Here is a 14,619-nt window from a genome sequence, read left to right on the forward strand (position 1 = left end):
TGTTGGCGTAGTGGCTGCTGACCTATGAGCGCAGGGCTGACGGGGCGCTTGCAGCTCGCTGTCAGGCACGGCAAGTGACTATCGTACAGTATACTGTTAGCCCCAGAAAAGCTCAAAATTCAAACGTCAAAGTATGGTTTTTACTGTGTACTGCTTTTGCACCACTGTAAAGTCAAAAAATCTTAAGTCAAACCACGTTAGTTAGGGACCATCTGTATGTGAAATGAGGGATTACGGTGCTAACATTCATTCGCATCTGAATTAAGATACACCTGTCCCAAAAACGGAATTCAAGTATGACACAATAGGACAAAAATAAAAATTTTCCCCCCAAAATACGTTTAATTGCTATTTTTAAAAAATTAAAAGGGGAATAAATATTCTAAATAGATGACTCTAACAAGAGAGTTCATCAAATACGTTTAGTGAACAGCCACTCCACTTCATTCCCTCGCTTTCCTTACCCCTGAGAGCTGCCAGAACTATTCAATGGACTGGTCTTCATAGCACTAGTAGGTGAAGGCACAGACATGCTGTTATCACTGTCCATAGACAAGTCGAGGCTGCTGTCATTCAGAGGCGTCAATCTGACACCTTCTGTTGAATGCTGCAATTAATAAGATATTTAGTCAAATATATCTTTATTTTACCCAGATCTTTGAAACATGAACATCTTTTACTTTGATTTATGATTTCTACTACAAAGCATAAATCACTAAGTTCATGAAAACTCAGAAATGCCATGCTGACTTATAAGGTAAAGACTTCTAAGAGGCCTGACTACACTACAGTTCTTCCATGGGAGAAAAAAAGGAGAAAGGAATGCTATATTAAATGTACACATTTTCCACAAGACACGCTGCACGCTAAAAAGCACTGTAATGTGAAAACACATGGATCTTAAATCAGATAACTATAAATATATACAGACACATACACATATATATTAGGAAAAAAGTCTTAATGATAACCCAATACTAGCAATGAATTTATCTGGCTTTTGGGATTATGACCAATTTTTTTAAATCAATTTTTAATTATTCTACAGTGAACATAAAATTGTGTAATGTCAAAACAACTATCAAATAAGTACAGCGTAGTACCACTTCTAAAAATCTATAAATAAATGAGGCTCTCTCAAAACCAAGAATTTCTGGTGCTCTGACTGCCAACTTAGAATTTTAACATGGTACATCTAATAGTATAAATTACCCTGTGAAAACAGAAGCAGAAATAATTTCCTGAAAGTGAAATCTAATATCCACATGTAAATCCTAATGCTAGTCCTGCTTCTTAAAAATCAAAGCACTCAAAATGTTACTTAATATAGGAAAACCAAAATAAAGCTTAAACTACGAATGTTTCTATGGGATGAAAGTTGATTTCTAAAGAACTTAGTTTCTGTTTCTACAATCAATAGTATTGCAATATCAAATTGATTTCTTCAGGGTTTTTTTTTCCAGAATACTTTTAGACCTTGGTGCTCCACTTACCTACAGAAACATTTTAATGGAAATGACTGCATTGTTGACAAAAACCCATATCCCGTGTGCGTGTGTATGTGTGTGTACGCGCGCATGCGCGCGCTCTAGTTCCCCAAATGACAAAACATTCTTGATCTAGCACTACAGACATTACTTCTGTACATAAATCAATATTGATCAAGTGGGGAAGATGAGATTTGGCAGGATGGAGAGGAAGAGAAAGTAATGCCACTTGTTTATGAAGTCAGTTGTGAAATGAATTTTCTAATGAGCTTCTTTCCTATGCAAAAATGCTACCAATTTCACTCTCCACCAGACAAGGATTTGTACAGTAACTAAATTTTACTAATTCTACACAGTTACCTGCCTGACCAGGTGATCAAACACCTGTGAGACAACAGGCCACTGCTAAGGATGATATGTGAACCCGAAGGTTTTAACTAGCTGGTTTGAACACAAAACAGTTGCTCTGCTTTGCCTTTGTCTATATCAAGTTTGGCACAAGAGACTTCAATGCCAAGCCATCATATATGTTTTATCCACATTTTCAAATTAAAGATAAATAAAGACAGAACATACTACAGAGAGAAATAAACACATACGCTTTGCACTGAGACCTAGGTCCAATTCACATCTCCTACTATAAAACCATGGGCAAGTTTATCAGCCACTTGGTTTCTTCTATAAAAGACAGTATCTGTGGGTTGTTTTATCATTAAATATAGAAAAACATTCGTACAGGGCTTTGCAAATAGCAGTTAATAAAAGGAAGCTATTAATAAGAGTCTAAGAGAAAAGATTCATGGATCTAGATTTCTAGATACTACTACTAAAAACAAGAAAGTGCTATTTTACTAGCAGCAACTTAGAACTAGTCCAAATGATGTCAAATAAAGGACAGATATAATCATACTGTAGCCATTTAAAAAAATACTAAGCAGCCACATAGTATCTGTAATGTAATGTAATCTGGACACATAATAAACACCCAAAGAGCAGGTCATAAAAGGGTATGTACCATCAAAAACCTTTTAAAAATACATATGATATGTGGTTACATATGGGCACCGAATAATCTATGTAGAAACACACATTGAAAGATGAAAAGTAGCTATTACACGGTGATGAGAGTACAGTTAAGCTTTATTTGATAAATAAAATGTCTGGACTAAAGTTATTTCTGAACACTAATAATTTTTATTTCTAGAAGATTATATTTAGATAGGTAATACCTTAATAGAATAAAAATAAAATTTATTTAAACTATACTTTGTTTCAAAAATCAACAATACCATATATATAGGGGTTTTAAAAGGTAATCTGAGGATCAAGGATTCTGGAAAATCTAATAACCTCAGTTATAAATAGATGTGTTAATAAAACAGAAATAGGTTAAGTATTAAAGAACATAACAACCTATTTACATTGACTTCTGAAAACACATAAAATGGTTATGTATTTTTACATGTAGTAAATACACATTTAAGTATGGTTGCTTAAACTTACTAATAACACCAAGGGACAATCAGAAGACAAATGTCTGGCTTGACATTTTAGTTTAAAAATAAAATTACTCAATGGCAAACTTTATGTATATTTTATTACAAATAAATAAAATGGGTTGAGAAAAGATCAGTACCTTTTTGCCACTTTCTAGATTATTTAGTTAACTCATAAAAGCATTAGGATGAGAGGAAAACAAGTCACATAAAAGCTTTAATGTACTAAGTTACCTTAAAAACAAAAATGCCTTTTAAAACTGCATTTTAGACCAATATAAAAAAGCAAGTACATCTACCCCAAGTTATGGTGATAACAGAAACAAATAGGAGCATTTGCTATGTGCCAAGCACCAGCCAAAACCACCTTGTTATAGGTATTAACTCATTTCATCCTCACAAAATATCTAATGAGGTAGGTAAATATATTATCCTAATTTTAGAGAAGAAGCAAATCAAGAACATGATGTTCATGATATGGCTGGCCCAAGTCTCACAGCTGGGAAGCAGTGGAACCTGAAATTGAACCAACTTTACTCCAAAGTTCTTGTCCTTGACTTACATGCTTGTGCCATAATATATGCTATACTTTTCTTTCATATTCTCTTAAATAATATATTGTTTTACATCTTTTAAACTTGTAAACCTTATATAAAATTATTACATAGTACATATTCATCAGAACCTTTTAAATGAACATATTAATAGATGTAGCTCTAATCCATTCATTTTCACTGCAGTGTATATTCCATTATAGAAATAAGCCACCTATTCTTGAAATCACATATAAAAATGTAATTATCATCTATGCACTAAAATTCTAATATGTCCTTTATAGTAAGTCTAAATAAGAAAAATATGGCTGTAAGTTATTCAACAGGAAGCACTATTACCAGAACGACATTCTACAAAATATTAACTCTGATCACCTCTGTCTGTGATCTTTATATTCAATAACTTAATTTTTCAATAATACACATCTATAATTCTTAACAAAACAAAGCCATTTTTATAATAAGTCACATAATTAATTTATCCACATATTACCTAGTTTACTTTTTAAAGGAAAGGAAATGAGATACTGATGTGGGTATTAAATGGATAAGAACAGAAGACTCTGAAAGAGACCATAAGCTTACATAAAATAAGGATAGGAAGCATCGCCACTAATCTATCTGAGGTCTGCAAGTACATGCAAGAAATGCGACTGGGAGCAAAGTTTCACATAATGGAACTGCTCCCTGGAACTGATTTTTAAAATGCTGTGATCTACTTCAAGCATGACTTAAACTGAGTCTAAATGTTGAAGTATTGATAGATTGAATACAGTAAAAACACTATGTTAGTATGCTGTTGTAAGTACTTTCTAAATTTACCTTTTTCTTTTTCTGAAGAACATGATTAGGTAGTAGTTGATGGAGTTGCTTTCTTTTTACATGCATTGCAGCAATTTTCATGTCCACCTCAAACATCTTGCTGTTTATTGCTTGCCTATAAACTACACAATTAGGAAATTGTTACAAGAAATAGAAACATTTTAACAAAGGCAGTTAAACTCACCTAGGAGAAGCTATTCTAAGTAGGGATCCTTTTCTAGCAATCCTGTGCATAAAACTATCAGGCCAAAATTCTCTCTAATCTGACATAATCCATTGCCTGAGCAAACTCTAAGTACCTTTTACCACAAGGTCTATATAATGAATAAAAGGACAAAGTATACTAACTCTTCCAGTTCATTACTCTTAAGATAATAACTTTGAAGAGTAACTCTTTAAGAAGCAGAACTGGAAAAAAAAAAAAAAAAGGGGCTTCTTCATACCCTTTTGTGCTACCACTATTATTTAAAATTCTGGCTCAATTATGTAACAAATGTAGCAAAAGTCAAACTTACTGACTAAACCCAAAGATACCTTTTCAAGAACCTGCAGGATAAAACTTTAAGACAAGTAGTTAACATCTTCTCTTACAGAATAACTCAAATAATAGAGGTCACAGGAACAAAAAGAAAATGCTAAAAATAAATTCATCCAAGTAAGTTCCCAGAGAATCCCGAAATGGAAAAATCCATTCACTCAGTCATGTAACAAATTATTTATTGAGCACCAATACTGTATCACACGGGGGATACAGCAGAGAATTAAGAGACCAAAAGAACTTCAGAGCCTACATTCTAGTAGGGACAATACAATAAAGAGGAAACAACGACATAAAATATATTTCGTATCAGATGATGATAGTGCTATGGAGAAAAACTGAGTAGGGAAGAAGACAAGAAGCTCAGCATAGAAACTGAGAGGACATGAGAGAGTGGAGACCGAAATGAAAGTGAAGTAATAAGCAAAAATAACTGATGGAACCGCATTCCAGGAAGATCCAAGGTCAAGGACAAAATGTCCTCAGTTGAGAGCATGTCTGGAATATTTAAGTAAAACAAAAAGGCCACTGAGGAGAAGGAAAAGTCAAGATCCATAATTCCTTAAGAGCAATTCTAAAATCCCAAATGCTCCCGACACATTTCTTCCTATAATTGGCACCAAAACTCATCTGACAAAACCTAACCCTGATCTCACCTATTTGTGGCTATTTGGTCTCTACCTTTGCTTAATGTGAATCCTGAACAGTTCCCTGAAGAAATGTTACTGTTGCTGACTACCAAATGTTGCTCCAAGCCCCACTAGGAATTTTACTTACTAACTTTATTACCTTTCTGGCCCCAAGACATATGGAATAAAGGATTTTGAACTTATAACAGGAAATGAGGCCACAGACATAATGAGAAGGCCAGATTAGGTAAAAGCTTGCAAACCACAGTAAGGAAGGACTTGAACTTTCCAAAAGAGATTGGTAGCCATTATAGGCTTTAAGTAGGCAAGACATGATTTGGCTTAATATCATTTTGGATGCTGGCTGAGAATAACAATTATCCCATTAATAGCTGGGCTAGGACAGGCCAGGGAAACTGTAGTAATGGGAGTAATACAACAGAGCAATGACAAATGGCTTGAACTAGTGTAATACCAGTAGAAATAGCAATTAGTAGCAGGAATCTCAATGGATAGCAAAAGTAGAGGCAAAAGGATTTTTTAATGCATTAACATCAAGTTATGAGAAAAACAGGAGTCAAGGAGAACTCCAAGATTTCTAGCTTGAACAACTACAGGGATATAGCCACCAATACCTGAGATCAGAAAGATGTGAAGTTGGAAGAGACTGGAAGTAAGAATTTGAGTACTGAAAATCCCACAAAGAATGAAGCTGGCTTTCACTTTTCCACTCTGGAAAGCAGCATGAAGGTTCCTCAAAAGGTTGAAAATAGAGCTACCTGAGACCCAGCAATTGCACTATAGGGTATTTACCCCAAAGATACAAATGTAGTGATCCAAAGGGGCACCTGCACCCCATTGTTTATAGCAGCAATGTCCACAATAGTCAAACCATGGAAAGAGCCCAGTTGTCCATAAGCAGATGAATGGATAAAAAAGATGTGGTATATATATCCAATGGAATACTACTCAGTCACCAAAAAAAATAAATAAAATCTTCCCATCTGCAACAACCTGGATGAAACTAGAGGGTGTTATGCTAAGCGAAATAAGTCAATCAGAGAAAGACAATTATCAGATGATCTTGCTGATACATGGAATTTAGGAAACAAAATAGAGGATTATAGGGGAAGAGAGAAAAAAAAGAAAACAAGACGAAATCAGAGAGGGAGACAAACCAAAAGAGACTCTTAAGCATAGGAAACAAACTGAGGGTTGCTGGAGGGGAGAGGGGTAGGGAGATGGGCTAACTGGGTGATGGACATTAAGGAGGCACATGATGTGATGAGCACTGGGTGTTATAAAAGACTGATTAATCACTAACCTCTACCTCTGAAACCAGTAATACATTGTATGTTAATTGAATTTAAATAAAAATAAATTAGGGCGCCTGGGTGGCTCAGTTGGTTAAGCGACTGCCTTCGGCTCAGGTCATGATCCTGGAGTCCCTGGATTGAGTCCCGCATCGGGCTCCCTGCTCAGCAGGGAGTCTGCTTTGCCCTCTGACCCTATCCCCTCTCATGTGTTCTCTCTCATTCCTCTCTCTCAAATAAATAAATAAAATCTTAAAATAAATAAATAAATAAAAATTAATTTTAAAAAAAAGAAAAAGACAATCCCACAAAGGGGGCATCTGGGTGGCTCAATCAGTTAAGCATCTGCCTTTCGCTCAGGTCATGATCTCAGGGTCCTGGGATGGAGCCCCGAGTGGGGCTCTCTGCTCAGTGGGGAGCCTGCTTCTCCCCTTCCCCCTGCGCCTCCCCCCCACCTGTGTGGGCTTATGTGCACGAACGCTCTCTCTGGCTCTCTCAAATAAAATATTAAAAAAAAAGAAAGAGAAAAGAAAATCCCACAAAGTATTCCATTAAAATGTTTCAAGGCCCAGGACAACTAAACATTTCCCTCCCAAAATAAAAGTTCCTTGAAAATCTTGATGGTTCATTAGCACAGTCTTTGATAAACTCAACTGAGATGAAATGCACAAAACAAATTTTCTAATTCAAATATCTCTACATGATTTCTTAGTTTATAATTTAAGTTGACATCAGAATTTTTACTCTGGAAAAAAACACTTCTGTGGCATTAAGCAAGTGGAGTTACCACCCTCCAAATCACATCCTAAAAAATCTATGAGTGTTTTTGCTCTCACGGTTATTAAGGGTTACTACTTGCTGGGGACACTATCCTTCAATGTTCCTCACCATAAAGAATTGTACCATATTCTCCACTTATATTCCTAAAAATGAAAAACCTACTTATAAATTATCAATTATTTGAAAGAAAGCAACTCAATTTTTCATAAGAAATAGAATATTTTTAATCTGAATTTTCCAAGAAGGCAACTACCATGTGTCTCATTTAGAGTTGATCTTGTTTCATTTGAAACTTTAACTGCCACTGAATCACCAACAGCAAGGCTGCTGATGGTCAGAATCCCAACAGACAGCACCTAATCAGGAGCAGCTCCCAGATGTCACACTGCTAGTGATTCCACACACAGGTGCAACTACCTGACTACGTAAGTATGCCTTCTCGTCATTGGACCTGTATATTCATCACTGTCTCTATGCATATTCACCATTCCCTTGAAAAGTTGTGCATCTATATATAGCCTTCACTTCTGTGAACTACACCCATTTGTTCTTTAGATAAACTGTTATAACTCAGTTTTATCTCTCAGGGTATAGGTCAATCTGAAATATAGCTCTAAACACCCTATACCCGTGAATCAACACTTGAGTCTGTATTTGACACAGAGAATAAAATTTCCTCACATCACCAGAAGTCTAGCTGTGTAAACGTCTAAGCTTCAAGATTACTGAGGCAGTCAGACACAGACTCAGTCTTTTACACAATCAAATACTCAGATGGTTTCTAATTTCATAAATAACTGTGAACAAATTTAAAATGGTCCTACTTAACTTTAAATCTACAATACAAAACAAAACTAAAACCATTTATGGCAGCTCTTTCTGCCCATGGGTCCTGCCCCTGTGCTTTAATAAAATCACACACCCAAAAAACCCACTTATATATTAGACATTACTGAAACTAGTAACTAATCCAAAACATTAAAATTATTCTGATAATCACTGTTCAATATTCCCAAGTAAATTAACAGTTATTGCAAATGTCACTATGGTACACATGAAGACAAATTCAAATATGCAAGTTATGTGTTTTGATCATCCAAGGAGAGATATACCTGTATCTGTGAAAGACTGAATATCATAGGTGAGATCAACACTGAGATTTTCAGAGTTTTCTGTTTTTTTAAACACTAACCCAATCACCCACATCGTGCGAAATTCTTCCCTGCAAAGTAAGAAAAGTGTTACTAGTTTATCAAGACTTTATGAAAACGTTATCAATGTGGTTGACAACCTGAGGTATGTGGAAAAACTTGGAATACAAATGTATAAGCAAACTAAGTTCTAAACCAAAGCTCCATCAGAACTCCAAGTCCTCCCCCATGCCTGTCCTTCATATTCCTTTTTTTTTTTTTTTGTCCTTCATATTCCTATTACTAAGCAGGGTACCGACAGCCAATGTTAATGATGATCCCAAAGTACCAAAGGCACAACAAAAATTATGTTCAAACTAACAAGGGAAAAGGAGTAACGCATTTTAGAAAAATCTGAAAAAAAAATTTATTCTAGACATAAAATTTTAACTAGAACTTAATATATATTCCTTAAAATTTTAAAACTCAGTCGAAAAGGTGGCATGAGGGGCGCCCGGGTGGTGCAGTCGGTTTGGGCATCCAACTCTTGGTTTCGGCTCAGGTTGTGATCTCACGGGTCCATGGGTCATGGGATTGAGCCCCGTGTTGGGTTCTGCACTCAGCACAGAATCTGCTTGGGTTTCTCTCTCCTTCTCCCTCTGCTCCTTTTCCTCCTACCCCTGCTCTCTCTCTCTAAAATAAATAAATCTTTTTTTAAAAAAAGAAAAAGAAGAAAAGATGATATGAACAGTAATTTGACTACAGCGTAATAATAGGAACAATAATAATAATAATAATCTATATGCTAAATGGATCAGTCTTTTAATAATTAAGACTGCAGAAACAAAAAATTATAAAAAGCTCAAATAACAACTCTTTTGACAGGATTGCAAAAGGAAATAACCTGTACCAACAAATCAGAGTAACAGCTGTACCACCGCAGCACAATCTCAAATGATCGATTCGCCTGTATTTTTCAATCTTTCTTTAATGCTACTTTATTTTTTTAAAAAGCTCATTACTAAAACTCCCCTCACCTTCCAAATGCAAAGTAGAATCTCACATAAATAATAATACAGCAACAACTGAACCAGAAATTGACCTATGAAAGACCCTTAAAAGAATAATGTGAGCCTTTTATTAACAGATCTTCCCAGTGTTTCAGAATCTATCACAAATCAGATTTTTTGCAAGGTAAATTGAAAGCGTGTTCTCTCTTTTAAAAAGTTAAGATGAAAAGCAAGACATATTTGGGATAGCAGTTATTCTGACAACCACTGTATAATATGGGTGAGAAGAAAGAAATTTTAAGAAATGCTAAAAGGCAGATACACACAATTTGAACTCTAATTAGTTCATAGGTACCATCATTAGACTATTATCAGAGAACTATTTTAGTATTGATTTTTCTCAAGAAATAATTTGTCTCTTCAGTGTTTCTGATCTGGAAAACCTAATCTACTAATCTCAAATTGGTTTTGTGCCATATGTGATCAACAGAATGGTGACTCTAGTTATTAAAAACTGCCTATAGAAAGCTTCTATGAGTAAAAGTTAAAAAGGAGAGAAGGAAACTAGATTAAATTAGAAGACTGCTTACTTGTCAGGATTTTCTTTGGGTGCTGGAAATGACTGGGGATTCACATGAGCCAGTGTAATAAATTCATTCTTCTCCAAACTTCCAACCAGGATTCGGATTTTTGACTCCACCAAGCCCACCCTGAACAAATGTCACTTAGTATTAATGAAAATTCTGGTTAATTTAAAAAATAAAATAAAATGCACAAAGTCAAAATATGTTGCACAAAGCAGTAATATGAAGATCATACTTAAATACATGTGAGGGCAGTTCAACCATCCGAACTCCCATAGATAAAACCAGTCTTAGGCTCTAAACAAAAATGCTGAAGCAAAAACGGAGGAAGGATAATCAAGCCACATTTCAAACTAAGAAGGTTACAAAAGACATCCCTCCAAATATTTAAAGGAAAAAAAATCAATAAGCTAAAACAAAGCACTTTAAATATAGTTAATGATACATGGATCTCCGTAAGGGAAACAAAAAACAAAGTTGTATACGGATCCCCAAATTCCTACACTTCCATTACAAGTAGTAAAGTTCCATTTATGAATAAAACCAGACTGGATGGGAGGACAAACTTTCTCCCATCTGCTGTGTTCTGTAGCTATCTGATTGATTTTTGCTTATTTTCTCTGTAAAGTCTAATCTTATACTCACCATTCTAGGCGTTGTTTTTCTGTTGGTGCACTTGCTAGAAGTACAATATAATGCCTTTGGAGATAAAGATAACATGCTATTTATTTTATTTAACTGCTCTGTGCTGGATATTAACACCATAATGTAATAGCTTTGTTACAGTTACAGATCAGCAACAGTTTAGCAAGGGGGACTGCAATCTCAAGATGTACATAAAATCATAAAAGCTAAATACCACAAGTTTCTAACTATTGGTGAGTATATTCTTCTGAAAAAGAGTGATTTTATAAATTATCCCAAAGCAGCTTAATTCAAGAACAACGAATAAACATTAATTGATAGTTTGGTTCAAAGACTCCGGTGGAATGCTTTATATCTATAAGCTGCTCACTAAAATATAATCTACTATAACAAAGTTGTTTTAATAGAAATAATGCACCAAGGCTTTAGCCACAAAAACAGGATCACTAATTATACATATTACATCAGTAAGCTCAAAAATAGTTCAAACACACCATGCTTTTTAACTCAAATTAACAGGTAGCAAAAATTAAACTGAATACTGAAGACAGGCCTCATGATTTTTTTCAAGTAACAGTATAAATTTCTATTAAAAAGCAGACATGACTAGCATGAGAGCAAAGAAGAAATCTGATTTTTATGCAGAATCCAATTCCATTAAATTAGAGAAAAGGCAAGTTTTCATTTTACAAAATGCTATCAAAACTAAATACTATTTTAAGTCTTTTTAAAACAAACTACTTACAACTAAAATATAATTCATGTAATTTTATGATACTAAAAAAGTTCAGTCCGATATACTCTCCCACAGAATCCATTTTAGAGGTGCTGGAAGCCAAACTTCTCACCAGAAACTACCTCACAAAAAAGCAAACTGACATTACCTAGTATGGATACTAGTCTGAAAAACCAGAGTATGATGAAAATTTTTAAATTAGTTTACTCTTTTAAAAAAAAAGGGCTGAAACCCTTATCTTTCACATCTTATAAATGAGGTTTCGGACCAAAACCAAATACCTGACCTAGGCCAGGAAAAAACTATTAACCCCAGTTTAAATTAGCCATCAAAAAAAAAAGAGTGAGAAGGTATTTAGGCAAGGGACAGTGAAAATTTGGCAAGTTAAAGCATTTTAAACCATTTTAAACCATTCTTCCTTAAACTATTCCATTTGATTACACTATTTATGCTCATTAAGTATCTGAAAAATGGTTATGATTCTTCATAACTATGTAACCCAGGTATGAGACTTGTATATATACGTCATCTGTAATATAGGATAATGCCTCTTACTGGCAGGGGAAAAGTGAAGCTCAAATGAGCTAACTTCAAGGGCTTAATCAACTTACGGTAACAGAGGTAATATGTATAAATATGAAAACATGTAGACAGATATGTGAATATGCAGCTCAAATCCATACAGACCAATACTTCCTTTACCACCAGTTTAAATTTGTTCAGCATTATTTGGATCAAACCAAATATACAGAACAAACAGATGGCTCAAATAAATAAAAGTCACATAAAAGCACTAAAAGCTCATGCATTTTACATACACAGAAACCCACTCTGAGCGCCCTTAAATTCTTTTAAATGCACCAAAATCCTAACAAGCTCAGGAACCTGATTTCCAGTCCCTGGGAGATTGGAAATGGGGGGGGGGGGGGGGGGGGAAGATGGAGGAAGAACTCTCTGGACAGAAGTGTAACAACTTACAACAGGAGACAACAAACTATAAAAAGCAGGCATGTACACAAAAACAAAAAAGCGAAGTTGTCTGCATTCACCTAGGACAGGGATCAAACTCTCAGTCTCTACTCTTTTACCACACTATTAAAATGGATGTTCTTAATTACCACCTGAGTCTTCAACAAATGATGCACAAATGTTCTCTATTTACGAAGGCAAAACATACAATCCATTTGAACATAATTTTGTTGGAATTCAAAGTTTAAAGTTTTGAAGTTTAAAAAGTTCAACTTTGGCACTTATTGCAATGAGGGGAGCCTGGGGGGCGTGGTTATGTCCTTTACTCAGCCACATTTAAGCAAATTTAAGCAAAAAAGGGAGATACAAATACAATAATTAAGCTTAATAGAAATAACCTGCCATTAGGAATCCATTTATAAAACGGAATCCATTTATACTCATCCAGCTAAGAAACTGAAACCAAAATACCGAGTTTGTTAAGTTTTAAAAACCAGAACTAGTATTCAATTCCTAAGATCCCTATCAGAAAACAGACCAAAAGAAGTATTTCTAAATTTAGACTACATATATTTTTTATTGCTGCCCCAAAGAATGTGATCTCCAATTTCCAACTGCCACCATCATTTATTTGCTCAAGATACTCAAATGCCTTCAGGAGACACTTTGAAGTCTTAATGCAATAGTCATTAACTCTTCCCCAAATTTAAAGATTTCCAGCTTCCAATAAAAAATTTTACTATAAAAATGTATCCCCAATGAATTAAAACCTATTTAAAAATTCCTAAGAACAATTTAGTTGCTTTTATTACCTAAAAACTATTTACCCCCCAAAAACATTATATAAGTAGGTTTCCTGGCCATTTCATCACATTAATATTTTACCTGAGTAGATTATAGCTCAGATATGTTCACTAAAAATCTAATTATCTCAGAGAAAAATCCTTATAATTCCATCTTTAAGTAACTCAGGACCAAGAGTTAAAGTTCAGTATTTTATTAAGTTTTTAAAACATTTTAAGGCTAAATTATTCTATTCACACATACTCCTTGAAATTATAATTAATCTTACACCTTAGAGAACATGCTGGCCTCTTGCTATTACCTTTCCTTCCTCTTTTCCTAGTAAAATGGAATACCTGACCTAAGTATTCACATTTCCTATGTCAATGATGATTTACTTTATTGCTACGTGTCAACTCGAATTATCTTAAAGGAAAAACATGAAGAATGTCTTCTTATAGTTATTTAAAATTGCACAAAGCAATGTTACACCTTTTTCTTAAGGAACACTGAGATCTTCTGTTAGATGACTTTTCTGCTTTTTAAGAAAATGAAATTTACCCCATGCTTCCCTCCCTTCCAAGAATGACAGGCAGGTATATTAAAATTTTTTAAAATCCAATACATAACAAATGGCACTACTTTCAGGATATACTTCAAATAAGGCTTAACCAACTTTGACTCAAGAGAAAATGAAGCATTTCAATTCAGTTGTACAACCAATTTTGGGAGTATTACATGTGACACGTTAAAAGAAAAATTCAAACCTGTGACTATCTCTACATTCTAATGATAGTAAGCACTAGATATTATAAAGAGGAAAACTTCTGGAGAAGTTAAAAATATAAATAGGATTCGGTATAGATAAAACTAGCCCATTATTGTCATGTTTTCAAATCTGTTTTCTCAGGACTCACAGCTAAAACTTAAATTTTTCTGATATAATTTCCTCTATTTGTTGCTACCTCCTCATACCTAATCATGCTTGAAGTCATTTTTGATCATCTACAATGATTTGTTTCAAGAGAATTCAGTAAAGACAATAATCTATGATCTTTTACTCAGTCCACCGAAGACCTTATAGGTACTATTTGGCATAAAGGATAGCTTAAAACTTCTAAAAGACAAAAGATTAAGCAAGCT

General features: G+C 34.4%; 1 protein-coding gene across 7 annotated transcripts in view; it reads right to left on the bottom strand.

The window, feature by feature from the left end:
• PAPOLA (poly(A) polymerase alpha) overlaps positions 1-14,619 on the bottom strand; it is a 58,185-nt gene that overhangs the window by 12,078 nt on the left and 31,488 nt on the right. For all 7 annotated transcript variants that reach the window (XM_044918323.1, XM_044918322.1, XM_044918321.1 and 4 more), the window contains exons 13-17: positions 10,989-11,042; positions 10,350-10,469; positions 8,732-8,841; positions 4,360-4,481; positions 465-607 (exon numbers count right to left, since the gene is read on the bottom strand). In XM_044918323.1, the coding sequence (XP_044774258.1) occupies positions 465-607; positions 4,360-4,481; positions 8,732-8,841; positions 10,350-10,469; positions 10,989-11,042 (549 nt within the window). The remainder of the gene's footprint in view (positions 1-464; positions 608-4,359; positions 4,482-8,731; positions 8,842-10,349; positions 10,470-10,988; positions 11,043-14,619) is intronic.

The sequence above is a fragment of the Neomonachus schauinslandi genome, chromosome 9 (assembly GCF_002201575.2).
Source record: "Neomonachus schauinslandi chromosome 9, ASM220157v2, whole genome shotgun sequence".
Classification (NCBI taxonomy): Eukaryota; Metazoa; Chordata; class Mammalia; order Carnivora; family Phocidae; genus Neomonachus; species Neomonachus schauinslandi.